Source organism: Cordyceps javanica, chromosome 3, assembly GCF_051103115.1.
Source record: "Cordyceps javanica chromosome 3, complete sequence".
Lineage (NCBI taxonomy): Eukaryota > Fungi > Ascomycota > Sordariomycetes > Hypocreales > Cordycipitaceae > Cordyceps > Cordyceps javanica.
In genome coordinates this window covers 703,832-717,144 of record NC_139297.1, presented here as the reverse complement: position 1 = coordinate 717,144, position 13,313 = coordinate 703,832, and the positions used below count along the sequence as shown (strand labels likewise).

At 51.4% G+C, this 13,313-nt stretch overlaps 4 protein-coding genes across 4 annotated transcripts; 2 read left to right on the top strand and 2 right to left on the bottom strand.

Annotated features, from left to right (window-relative positions):
• Positions 1-736: 736 nt before the first annotated feature.
• V2A60_004443 (decapping nuclease) lies at positions 737-2,012 on the bottom strand (the record flags this gene model as incomplete). The annotated part of the gene is made up of 3 exons (XM_083255763.1): positions 737-912; positions 1,002-1,884; positions 1,941-2,012. 3 exons carry the CDS (start codon positions 2,010-2,012, stop codon positions 737-739), a joined length of 1,131 nt encoding a protein of 376 aa, XP_083111889.1.
• Positions 2,013-2,710: 698 nt separating this feature from the next.
• Positions 2,711-6,598, top strand: V2A60_004442 (uncharacterized protein; the record flags this gene model as incomplete). Its single annotated transcript, XM_083255762.1, has 2 exons — positions 2,711-2,893; positions 2,948-6,598. The coding sequence occupies 2 exons, from the start codon at positions 2,711-2,713 to the stop codon at positions 6,596-6,598; spliced, it is 3,834 nt and encodes a 1,277-aa protein (XP_083111888.1).
• A 773-nt stretch (positions 6,599-7,371) lies between these two features.
• Positions 7,372-8,364, bottom strand: V2A60_004441 (cytochrome c oxidase subunit VI; the record flags this gene model as incomplete). The annotated part of the gene is made up of 4 exons (XM_083255761.1): positions 7,372-7,490; positions 7,600-7,717; positions 7,783-7,828; positions 8,180-8,364. The coding sequence occupies 4 exons, from the start codon at positions 8,362-8,364 to the stop codon at positions 7,372-7,374; spliced, it is 468 nt and encodes a 155-aa protein (XP_083111887.1).
• A 2,016-nt stretch (positions 8,365-10,380) lies between these two features.
• Positions 10,381-11,540, top strand: V2A60_004440 (GNS1/SUR4 family-domain-containing protein; the record flags this gene model as incomplete). The annotated part of the gene is made up of 3 exons (XM_083255760.1): positions 10,381-10,788; positions 10,852-10,921; positions 10,990-11,540. The coding sequence occupies 3 exons, from the start codon at positions 10,381-10,383 to the stop codon at positions 11,538-11,540; spliced, it is 1,029 nt and encodes a 342-aa protein (XP_083111886.1).
• Between the last annotated feature and the right edge of the window lie 1,773 nt (positions 11,541-13,313).

The window sequence follows — 13,313 nt, the reverse complement described above, 5'->3', positions numbered from 1 at the left end:
ATGAGGTAAGACTCAACGAAACAAACGAAAAACGGAAAAACGGAAAATCACAAAAAAGACACCTGGATATCATTTTCTTGCTTCGGCTAGCGATGTACCAACACCTCATAGCATCGTTTCCTCTTGCACTACAGAGGTAACCAAACTAGAACAGCGACGATGTTGATTGCTTTACCCATGTCATCAAGCGTCTTGTGGAGTCATTTCTTCTCTTTTATTCTTTTTCTTTTTTTTTCTTTTTTTTCTTTACCATGTCTTCTATCGAAGAATGTACGACTTGGATGTATGAGAATATGTACTATGGGACTTTTTTTTATTTTTTTTTCTTTTTTTTTGCATACCGAGCGGAGGAGTACAACTACCAGAGACTAGCCAGGTAGATTGAGGCGGAATATAACGAGGTCAGCACCGACAAAGGCGCGGGCAAAAGTCCATCATATACGAGAAAGGTCTGCGTTGAGGTTGAGACGGTGAGAATTGAGCCGTGTGGATATCTAAGCGATATCTCATCTTGAATTGACTTTTCTGGGGAGAATTTGCCGACTCTACTTGAACATTTGGCGTTTTGAAGGAAGAACTTTGGGATTTCCTTTTTTTAACCGTCTCGGCAGATAGATATATATATAGTGTACCACTCAGTGGTAAAGACTCGAATTGGTCAATTAATAAACATGATTACCAAATATAACAGTATCCAATGACGTTTCAGTATCGTGATGGCCGGACAATGGTACTCCTATCCAGGTTGGGTAGTTTCTGCTCCAAGCGACAGTTTGATGCGCCAATTTTTAAAGTCGTCGGACAGTATATCGCCATGACCAGTTTCCTCCACCTTGAACACCTCGATCATAGGTGACTTGGGCTGTCGCCTGATCCGCCAGACGCCTTCGTCATTGATGGTGTGCATGAGGACTGCTGAGCATTAGTAGCCGACTTTTGAATCGTCACTTCTATTCGGTCCTCGAAAAGCCAGAATAAAGGGAACACCCAGGTTCACTCACACTCTAAGAACGCCGCCGCAAAGTTGACGCACATGTCGGCGTTCCACGACGGGTTCGGCTTCCCGTTGACCGTCTCGGGGATGCGCTGCGTCTCAATCTCCTGCACGTCGAGGAGGATGCCGTCGCGCGAGCGGAAGCCGACAATGATCTTGGGCACGCCCAGGAGGAACGACTGGATCCAGTATTTCATGAGCTTGCGGTGAAAGTTCTCCACGTCGCCCGGGCCGCGGATCTCGGCGCTCGTCTTGAGCTCGACCCAGTTGATGGGGCTGCCCTTTTGCGCGGGTTTGGAGTCCCAGATGGCATCGACCTCGCCACCGAGGCACAGAATGGCCTTGCCGATGCCGGTACGCACGACAGAGCAGTACTGCGCCTTGTTGTTGACCACCTCGCTCTCGCGGTTCTCGATGAGTGCGCGCTCCGTGTCGCCCCACGGCGCGGGCATCGTCGCCAGCGTCTCGAACTTGTAGCCCCAAAACTGCATGACCTCTAGAGGTGGGCCATGCCTCCGGCGGTTCTGGCCCTCGTTGCGCCGGGAAGCCACCTTGTACGCGTTGTTCTCTTCGATGAAGATGCAGTCCTGGTACAGGGTGGCGTTCATCTCGAAGCCGTCCTGGTTGTCAAATGGCGTCGCCATGATCTTGGTCATCATGCCCCTCCATGTTACGAAGTGGGCGTCTATGCGCTTGCCGGTTTCCTTTTCGTGCGATACAATGGTTGTCAATAGGCTGTCCAGATGCTCGTCTTTGGAGTCGTCGAGCTTCTGAAAGGTGTCGAAGCCTCTGGAGAGGTCTGCGCCCAGCTGGGGTGTGTAGTACCACTTCATGGAAGAGTCCCCGATAGAGAACTCATGATTCTCGTTGTATGAGAAGCATGCGATTTCCTTGCAGCTTGCGATCAGCAACCCAGTCGCGTCTGCAGGTCGTTGACACTACTAACCTTGGGTCGCCGGACAGGTTGGCTTGCGCCGGCGAAGCGACCAATTGGCTGCACTGGAAACTGTGCAGACATAACCTATGAGATTTTTCTCATCAGGCAAAGACTGCGCAATTTTACTACATGAATGTACCAGTCACCGAGTTTGAAAGAGAGTTGGAGACGGGAAGTTTCAGTGACGCAAGGCCCACAGAAGAACTACCGTAGTTGCTCGCGGCGCAGTACCAACCCTATACCGCGGCAGCGGCACATTGTAAGATGCGATAACCTTCACCTGTCTGGCATTACGGAGTAAAATACCATGCAGATTTTTCGTTTCATATTCGAATTTCGAAATTACTCGTTTTCACAATCAAACAAATGTTGTGCAATAAAAGCTCGACCACATGAAGCAAACACTGCACCGTTTGCTTAGACGTCGCCGGGCGACTGGCTACGGCTCTCGTCCGGTATAAATAACGGCTAGAAGGCTCCCAACCTCTTGCCTAGGTAGTTTATTCCCTCGCTATTGCACATCGAATTTAAGAAAATAATCCATTGAATGACCCCCCTCCCTTTCTTCTACTGCTCTTTACCCTCAAATTTTGCAGTTGGTGACATGACCAGTCAGTAAAGTTGCCAAATGCAGCCACGTGATAGCGCTTCACCTCCGCGCCCACTAGGACTCTTTTGGCTCCCTTGCTTCCTGCATCCACGCTTCTGCATCGCGCCACAGCCCGTCTTATACCCAGCGTCCTTGGCTGCGCACAACGACGATAAAGGCCCTCAGCCTAATGCCAAGGTCAAAAAAGTCAACGCGCACCGGGAAGAACCCAGCAGAGCAGCCCGCCCCAACGGAGTGGTTCACCATCCGCCGAATCTTGGACGAGCGGCGCAGCGCAAACAGAGTCCAGTACCTTGTTGACTGGGAGGACGACACCACCACCGGCGCATCTTTCGAGCCTACGTGGGCTGAGGTAGGTTTTTGTTATGATGTGACATTCTGGTCTCTTGTACTGATGAGTCGTCAGAGTCGCGACGTAACTACCCTGGCCAAGACCGAGTGGAGGAAAAGAAAAGCGTCAAGCATCTCCAAACCACTGCCTGACGTGACATCGGAAGCCTCTGCCACCGTGAACAGCCAGGCCGACCAGTCCCCACGCCCTGCAAACTTTCGTCAGCTAGAGCGAGCGAGATCAAAAACACGCGCCAGATCCTCTTCCACTGCCTCTAGCATCGATGCTGGTCCCGCTAGGAAGCGTCTGCGATACAGTCCCAGTCCTTCCACAGAGCCAGTCCCTTCTATTGTCTCGGCGCCTTCTCCCAGCCCTACGACTGATGCACCTGAAACCCAGGCTCCAGCTGACGTTCCGACCGAACTCATCATTGGTATTTCCAACGCGCCAAACTTTGACCCCGCCGAATATCTGAGTGTCTGTGGATCGCAGTCCACCGCCTACCAGTCGCAATCCCTGAGTGAGCTCGAAGAGCAGGACCGGCGACTTGCGCTTTCTAGTCAAATAAGCCTGCGAACCGTTCCTGACTCTCAAGACTACTCTGGACTGTCGCTCTCTACTGCCTCTCAGCACAAGACTGCTGAGAGCGTTGTCTCGTCTCTTCCGAAGCCTTCCAACGCCGTGATTCCGGACTCGCTGGAACGAGAAGGGAATCGCATCACCGTAGCAAGCGACGCAGGAAACCCTCAAGAACACATTTCGGAATCTAGTATCCCGAGTGAATCGCAAACCAATCCTGCCATCACTTCCCACCAACAAGACGCAAAGGAGCCGTTATATTCCAACGCCCCTAGATTCAACAGTACCTCAAACAGTTCGAACCAGCCTTCAAACTCGCCACGAAACCCAATCAGCGGCTCCCCTCCAGCAAGCTTGATCGAGGCGCCTGGATTCCTTACCCAAGTAGAAATAGACGAACCAGCTACATTTCTGTCTAGCTCACCCCGTTGCGAACAATCACCGCCACTGCCGAGCCAGGCCACCACAAGTCCGGCTGCGCAGCTCCGACACCGAGCATCGCAAGACGCGCAGGTGGTTCGTAGTTTCTTCGATACCGTACTAGAGCAAGCCTACGACACCAACGATACCAGCGCTACCTTCGGGAAGCAGCCCGTCAGGGATTCACGCAATACCTCTGTTTTCAACCAACTATACATCGCCGAGTGTCACATTCAGCATCTCGCCAATATGGAAGACAGCATAAACGAAAACCTAGGCACCCAACGGTCTGCCGTGGATGAGCTGCACGAACTCTTTACAATAACCCCATCAAGTCATTCTCAGGCCCAACTCCCAGATGAAGGAAACGACCAACCCATCAGCACAGCAGATGGCGTCCCTGAGCGGGCCGAGGCACATAAGGAAGTGCAGATACACCCATCAGCGACGGCGGGTACCCTCGACCCGAGCCACTGGCACCCACCTTCTGTTGAAGCTGTGGACGAATCACACCCGTCTGTCTCAACTAGCGGGATCGCTTTCAATACGCAGCCGGAAACAAACGCGCAGATGCTAATGCCTATGCATACCCATGAAGAACTCCCCAACACCATTTCACCATCAGACATTCTAGAATCTGCTGACGGAACGCTCGATGCACATGCAAACCCAATGCTCGAGACGGGAGTTAGCCCGGCTGCCATCTTTGGGAGCTCTGCAGGACTTGTTACCGCAGGACAGCAGTCGCCAGGCTCACCATCTTCATCTGCGACTAGCGACGATCCCGTGCTGATGCAGCATACTATTACATTGCCGTTTCAAGCGAGTTTGCGACCGCAGTATGACGACATCCTGCTCGCACACAGAAAGCAGGTCAAAGAGTTTTCGGAAGTTTTTAGCAACGAAGAGTACGTTGAACCCGATGCCAATCTCGTAGCGCAGATTGATGATTTGTTTGTTGCTCTCCGCAACTTGTGCGATTACCCACAAGACATTATCGGAACATCACTCGAGAAACTGTCGCCGCATGAGCAGGTGAAATATTCCCGCGACGCCAATCCAAAATTTTGCTTCGTTTTTGAACTCTTACAAGGCATAGAGACGAACATTCGTGTTCTCATTGTTGCACAATCTGCCGAGCTTCTGCAGCTTTTAGCACATGTCGCGACCACCCTGGACATAGATTGTTCTGCCCGAGCGCTTGGATCATTTAGCAACAATTCAAACGACTCTGCGTGTACCGTAACACTAGCATTGCCAGATGAAAAGTTTGATATTGATGAGTTTGAGGTTGTCATTGGCTTCGATCACTCATTCGGTGGCTCGTCAGTAGCCCAAGCTTTGTCCCCGGAGGGACAAGCTGTACGTCCGCCAATGGTGCTCTCACTTGTCACTACCCATTCGATCGAGCACATTGACCGGCACTTGCCCGAAGAACTGGGGCCTCTGGAAAGACGGAATGCTCTACTGGCAAGTATTGTTAATGCCAGGAAGCTTACCAGCGACCCGGACCGTGGCTATCTGGAACCCCCAGAGATTGCGAACATGTTTTGCGACTTTCTCAACGGAGCCGTCGAGGGAGTGCTGTGGGAGCCTATTCCACTGCCCGAGGATGTTCTCGACGTCTACATGAGCTCACAGTCGCAGTCACAACAGCACACGATGGCTGAGACAGAAGGCAACCATAAGCGCAAACTTGATGACGACAATGAAGAAGGCGCAAAGAGGGCTCGTACGATTGTCAAGGAATCTACAATGAGCAAAGAAGAAGTGCCTCTACCTGACGATGTGCGCTGGCTTCTTGATTCTGCAGCAGCAGCGGGCCAAACGCTATACGGCTCGGGTGTAACTATTCAAGTTTCGTTGTCAGCACTGCAGGCAGTTGCTGAGAGGGTATCGGAGCTCGAGCGACGAGCTGCGGCAAGTGACATGGAAGCCCAATACAAGGGTGTTATTGAGAGCCTAGAGGCTCGCGTCAAGGATTTTGAGCGAACGTCGAGCAAAATCTATCAAGCATATCGCGCAGCAGTGGAGGAGCGAACCAAGTTTGAGAGGGAAAAGAAGAAAACAGACGCAGCACTCCAATCGACGCAAGAGACAGCTCAAAAAGAAAGCAAAAAGTTACAGGCCAAGATTGATGAGCTGGAAGCCACCGTTTCGCGACTGACGTCCAACAAAGAGGGCGAGGGAGAAAATCCGTTAGCAGCGTCTGAGAAACTGCTCAAGGAAGCTCAGGAAACGACCAAGAAGCTCGAGAAGCGTCTTGAGAATGCTACACAAGATGGTGAATACGCCAAGAACGCATACCAAGAAGCATCTAACGCGGCAACGATTCTGCAAACGGAGAACAAGGAGCTTAAGGAGCAGAACGCAAGACTGCTCGAGCGCAGCTCCGATAACGTAACGAGGATCCATGAAATTCAAAACGAGTCAATGGCCAAGGCATACCTCAAGCAGATGGAAGAGCTCAAGATTCAGTTGCGCGAGCGTGAGATGGAGCTGGATCGTGTACGAGAGGAACTGCGGCAGGCAAGAACACGGCGAGAGACGCGGCAGGCTAGCGTACCTCGAAGTCCTCGCATGGGTCTTATGAGCCCTCGCACGGGACGCCCATATGCGAACCCGGCGAGTCGAGGAACAAGCCCTACGGCCACGACAGAGGGGACCATGATCGGGGCGTTGCCAGCTGGAAATGGGAACGGACGGTGGAACCATCTGAGAGAATAATGATTAATATCGCATATTATAACAGGATTGATAGGGCGCAGGAGTCTGATAATTTATGAGTTGAGGTTGAGCGGCAGAGTTAGTTCCGCATTATGACAAATGGCTGGGGTTTCCCTACCCAACTTGACAAGGGTGGACATTTGCATCGAATGTGGCGTGTGTTGTTTTCCTCGTCGTCATTCAAGCAAAGCATGATGACATGGTAGTGCCTGAGAAAACAGCAACTTTGCCCGTAGTATTTGTGTCATCATCATCAGCGTGCTATTCGAATCCAAGTATTGACATGCCTGGTATGAAGATGGTACGAAAAAACGGACGTCATTTTTTTTCTCTCTCAAAACATCTCTTTTCTTGACAGCCGACTGGAAAAACGCCTGCGGGAAGGAGGATATTTGTGGCAGCTTCTGAAAGGTTGAAAAAGTTTCTATTTTTCTCTCTCCGCCCATGCTCTCCCGGCCGCAAGGAAAAAAAAAAGTACAATAAACAAGGAGACAAGAGACAAATAGTAAAATGAGTAAAGTTTCCTCGTTCCGCCCTGTGTGAACACATGCCCACACTTCCCCGTTCTAGTATCATATACAATTGGAGAGCTCTACGTCTCTCCAAGACTTGAAAAACCCGCATGCTCCGTCCTCTGCGGGAGGAATGAATATCGAGCCATTACATGTAGTCCTTCGTTTTTTTGCTGGTCCAGAATCTGGGCGAAGGCTTTTTTTCTTCTTTTCGTTATTTGGGTGTTGTTCGCTCGGAAAAAGTGGTTGGGTTTCTGTTTTTTATTTCTGCTCGGGGTAAAGGTCCTCCTTCAGAGGGATGCCGAGTTCCTCGCGGAGGGGCTTGAGCTCCTGGAGGTATTGTTCGTACTGGCCCTTGGAGTCGACCTTGGCCTTGATGCCTGTATTATCAGGTAGTTAGCATGTGGTTCGGGCTTGTGTCAGGATTGCGGCACAATGGTCAAGAATCTCAACAATTGTCTGCTGGAAATGAAATGCGTGTCGACGTACCCTCGAAGATGCGGACGGCAGTGGCAAAGTCGTTGACGCGGCGGGCGGCCTTGAGGGCGGCGGCAATGACGGAGGGCGAGGGGACGAGATCGTAGGCGAAAGCATTGTTCAGGTTGCGCTGCAAAAAATCAAGCTCGTTAGCATGCAATGGGCATCGACGTTTCATTAATGGATGGCAAGTACCTGAAGTTCGAAAACATCCTGGACACCGTCAAACTCCTTCTCGAACCTGAGGCACGCCGGCGTTAGTCAAAAATTCCGCAGTGCATGTAAGCTTTCGGTTCATCAATGGCCACCGCGCAGCAATCAATAATCATGGGATCCGGCGTCAATTGAATTCGAGCTTCAACATAGAGACAGAAGTATGCATCGCGAAACCAATTGAAGCAGGTGGGCGTGTTTTGTTGCGCCAGACATCATTCGGCAAAAATAACACGCCATCAGCTCCGAATTGCCGCGACGCAAGAACCCAAAGAATCCCCCCCACACTGTTCCGATTCCCATCCAAAAAAAATTGAATTGCCCGCCAGACGGACACGCAGAAGAAGAAAAATTCTCAAGGCAAAGGGGGAGGGCTCACCGGGCAGTAAACTCCTCAAACGTCTCCTCGGCGTGCTCGCTGCGGCGGGGGACCGAGGTGCTGAAGCTGGCGACGGCGGCGGAGCGAGCCATCAGGGGCGCGGCTACGACGGGACGGGCGACGGAGGCGCGGACAAAGGTCGCAGAGCCGCGGGCGGCGAGACGGAGGAAAGCAGCGGAAGGCATTGCGAGCTCGGAAGGGAGGGCGGGGAGGTGGTTTAGGATGGCGAGTGCTGTGAGGGCGTAGAGAAGGGTTGGGAAAAAAAGCTGGAGAAATTGTCGCTCAGTTAGCAAATTGGACACAAACGTGTGACTAGGTAGGAGGTGTTTTTTTGCGGCTAGCATGACTAAGCCGGGCAGGGAATGGGTGTCATGACTGTGCGAATTGGGCGACGGGACTGTATGAATGTGGTGGAATCCAGCTGGAGAGAGATACAGTGCGGAAGAGACACGATACTGTGGTGATGACCTACTGTTTGGGGGAGCTTGTCATTAGCCCGGTTCCAATTCGTCGCCGGGGTGCCAGGTGAGCTTCGCGGCTGGTCTGACTGGCTGCTGGCCGACCCGGGCGCTGGCCTAGAAAAAGCAGGCCACTTTGCAACAAGCATGGGTTCATTCCTTTTTGCGCGCAGCCGAGGAAGGGAGGGATCCAGTGAGCTTGCCGCGTCGAGTTGAACAAGACGCATTGGCAGCGACATATTTCGAGCTGTTCCGCTTTGTTTTGCCTACACTGTTTTTTTTCCCTCCAGTCAATCAATTCCAAGTTTTCCTTTTCTTTTTTTCCTCATCATTTTCATTTTCATTTTTATCTTGACATCACCCTTCAGCAATCAATTGCACGTGTCATCAACCCAGCCCAAACATTGTTAGCAAGACTCAACCGAGCCAACATCACGGCTCAAATAGCATACAAATATTGACTCCCGTCAATCTATACACTTATAGTCGTCTGAACAGCCGCCTCGTACTATAAACCTGCGCCGCACTAACAACTGGTGCGGCTCCCTACGTCACCGCAACCCATTGGGTGGTGACAGCCAGCGTCAGGACAGCACTGGGAAAATCCCTCCCGAGAGTCCCCGTTTTTCGGGCAGACCAGGCCAATGTTTGACACGCAAGATTGCGGGCTCCTCCCTTGATGAATACAACAGCCGTTCTCGACGACTCAAGCGAGCGCTGAAATTAACAGGACCGGCTGCGCCGGCTATCACGGTGGACTCGCGGGCTGCAAATTTCCAGCGCAGGCCCGTTTTCGACGCGGGCACGTGATCCGTACAGTGTCGTTGGCGGGCTGCCATTGGCTCTGAATATGCTAACCCCAGCGAATCACATGCTGGCGATGGATGAGATGCAACAGCCCGACAGAGGTGATGGATAAGTAGCTTAGTACCTGTAAGTGGGCACGGTTAACAGAGGCAGCGGGGGGTGTCATCCGTGATGAACCGCCAAAAAATCCCCCGTAGCCAGTACCTGAATCAGTGTTCTAGCACCCGAGGCTTGGACGGCAATCTGGTGCTAATTTTTTTTTAAAAAAAAAATCTAATCTTTTTTTTATTTTGTTAATTTAGCGAACAGAGGCCCGCCACACAGAGTAGTCGTCATAGGCAAAGAGGTATCTACTTACCTAGCCAACCTTGGCAAGCCAGAGGTACCTATTCACCCAAAGAAATAGGCAAAGATACCTTACAGGTAGCCTTGTCGGTTAGTATCTTTATTGATCCCAGCTCTCCGCACTCTTGCATGCATGCCAAATTTCCCCTTTTCGATGGGCCGCCCAATGCCACATCACAGGCGGCGCACTCCAACTTTTTTTTTTCTCCGCCGCTTCCCCCCTTTGGAAGAGCCCTTTTCCTCCCTCTTCCCTTTTCCCCCCTTCCTCCCCCATCCTAACCATCCATCCTTTTCCCTTCCTTCACTTGGGTTCGTACGGAACAGAAAAAAGAGTATTTTGGTGATTGGTCCGGTTACAATTTTTAATTTGTAACCGCTTGGCTTTCTTTCTTCTTCTTCTCGTCATTCCTTCCTCTACGATTTACGGCTACACAACTAGACTACCTCGCAAAGACTCGTCAGCCATCGTCGCGTCGCGTCTCCCCATAATCAACGCCCGACACGCAGTCCGCTTGTTCCTTTCTCGAGCTTTGGAAGAACAGCCCAACTCTTGACGGTCCCCCAAATCAATAATACAACACCACGCTCGCAATGGCTTCGATCCTCGAACATATACCTCTACCCACCGTGGACCGCCCCTTCGGCGTCCACCTGTGGCCCATCTTCGACAAGGCTTGGACCGCCGTCGTCGGCTACCCTGTCGCCGACTTTGAGTTCGTGCCCTTCGAGACGCCCATGTCGACCCTCAAGTCGACCTCCATCTTCATCGTCGTCTACTATGCCATCATCTTTGGTGGCCGCGCCCTCATGCGCAACCGCGAGCCGTTCCAGCTCAAGACGCTCTTCCTCATCCACAACTTCTACCTGACCGCCATCAGCGGTATTCTCCTGGCTCTCTTCATTGAGCAGCTCGTCCCCACGGTTGTCCGCGGCGGCGTCTTCCATGCCATCTGCGACCACTCTGGAGGCTGGACCCAACCTCTGGTGGTCCTCTACTACGTAAGTCGAACAGGGCGGCAACGGGTCCTCGGCACAGCCGGCTAACGTGTTTCTGCGCCGCAGTTGAACTACCTCACCAAGTACCTGGAGCTCCTCGACACCGTCTTCCTGTTCCTCAAGAAGAAGCCTCTCAGTGAGTCAGCTCGACGCGCCTCGGCATGCGCATGCTGTCATCCATACACTCTTGCTAACGGCATATAGCCTTCCTCCACTGCTACCACCACGGCGCCACTGCTCTTCTTTGCTACACCCAGCTCATCGGCTCGACGGCCGTCTCGTGGGTCCCCATCACCCTCAACCTGACAGTCCACGTTGTCATGTACTGGTACTACTTCCAGAGCGCCCGTGGCATCCGTATCTGGTGGAAGGAGTGGGTCACGCGCCTCCAGATCATCCAATTCATCATTGACCTCGGTTTCGTCTACTTTGCCTCGTACACGTACTTCACCTCGACTTACTTCCCCTTCATGCCTAACGCTGGCAGCTGTGCGGGCGAGGAGTTTGCCGCTTTCGCTGGCATCGGTATCCTGTCGTCGTACCTGGTGCTCTTCATCTCGTTCTACTTTGCCACGTACAAGAAGGGTAGCAAGTCGACCACGCGCAAGTCGCTGCGCCGCATGTCGCAGGCCCCTCTTCCCGACCCTCTGGCGGTCGCTGCTGCCACCAACGGACATGCCAACGGCAAAACGAACGGCGCTACCTCGACCGGGGCCAAGACCAACGGCACTGCCACCCGCTCCCGCAAGGCTTAGATCTCTTGACGAGTGGGTAGTCTGCCGCGCGTCAAGGAGGCGATTCTCTATCTTATAGATGGAGAGTAGTGTCTAGCTTGGAAGTCATCCTGCCTTGGTTGTGAAAATGGTCAAATCAGGTTGATGGTCCGAGCAAAGAATATGATGATTTTCTAATTTTGGACACGACGGTGGTGCTGAACATTTATCTTTTACAAAATATGAGACAGGAGTTGGGTGGTCAGGTCAATATCGCCAGGGCTTGGCGAGGTTAACAAATATTGGTAAACAATGTTTTAATGGAAACTTGAGAGGAAAAACAGAAGAACAAGAAGGAAACGCGACAAGATGATTCTTTTTTCGAAAGAAGAACAAAAAAAAAGCAAGAAAAAGAGGAGGGCCAAGGAGAGTGCGAGGGGGCCAAGAGGCGCTGATTACTACATTGTGTAATACTTTTTTTAGGACTTTCTGTGTACAATTCATCTACGCGGCGCCTTTTGGCCCTGGAGGGATGGTGGAGATGGACAGGCAAACTGAAAATGTAATTGATGGATTTCTGCATGCTTTGATGTGTCTTTGGGTGTGTGTGTGTGAGTTTGTGAGAGTGTGTTGGTTCAGGCCGGGCTGGTATAAGCCTGCATGACGAGGGCTACAGAGTATTAGTAGATCAGACGGAGATGGTGGCACAGGGGTGGGCATTCGGAAACAGATGGCCCGTAGCTCCGTCTGTGTATGTAGCCGTGAGGTGAGGTGAGGGGGCATAATCTTCCGTGTCGGCTATTTATGAAGGAAACATTATCAGAAACAAAACCACCCTCCTCACACCCCCGGGAGCAGGGATGACGGGATGGTACCAAGTCTCTGCGCTAGTCAGTGGGTGCTGCGAGCCTGTGACGGTGTTGCATGACGGCGTGTACCTTGACATGTGAGGTGTGTTTTATTATTGTGGTTATGAATGTGGTTTTGCCCGAGGTTGAGTAATTTCTAATGCACGTTTTGTTTATCAAGAAAGAAAAAGAAACAAGAAGAAAAAAAGAGAAGGGGAAAAGAAGAGGTCAGAGTATCAGGTCCTCGTATTCAAAGAGACTCCATACCTAAGTATCTTAGTAGTAGGGAAGAAGGCCCAACTCCCAAGTACCAGTAGTTGAGCGGCCACCTACTTGCCTTGCCTGCCTTGGTTTTACTTATTGTGGCCCGGGGGGAGGAGCCCTGTAAGCGTCGATCAGGGGACTTGGCCGCCAGATTATGCTTGCGCCAGATGGACCCCGTTGAGAAACAAGAATTGAAAAGAATAAAGGTGACAGAGTAGAATCTTGGAATGGGTGGCAGGCGTGACTTGCACATCTGGATTGAAATAATGATAGGAGGCTTGATATTTTTCCTATTTTTTTTTTATTTAGAAAAACATGTTGGCGTGAATGGCCGGCGCGTAGAAGAGACGAATACTGATAAAATGCCCGCGAACCTTGGACCCCGGGGGAGCCACTAACTACCTAGCTGCTAGGTTGTTATGGGCGGGCCCAGACGGCGCCACCCACAGTGGAGGGCAGACTCGAAAATGCTTAGCTCCAGGGGTAAAAAAAAAGTAGGCTATCATAAAGGTAAAATAAAAAAATTTACTGAATAATAATAATAGTGAGTCGCTTGCTTATGAGATGAGCGAAAAGGGCATATGCGTTGGTTGAGAGCCAAGTCAAGTCATTGAAAAGAGTGTTTTGAAAAGATGAAAAGGGGAGTGGAGGATGGAAAAAAGAAGGATTTTTTTTTCCAAAAGAGTAAATTGGTGAAACAATG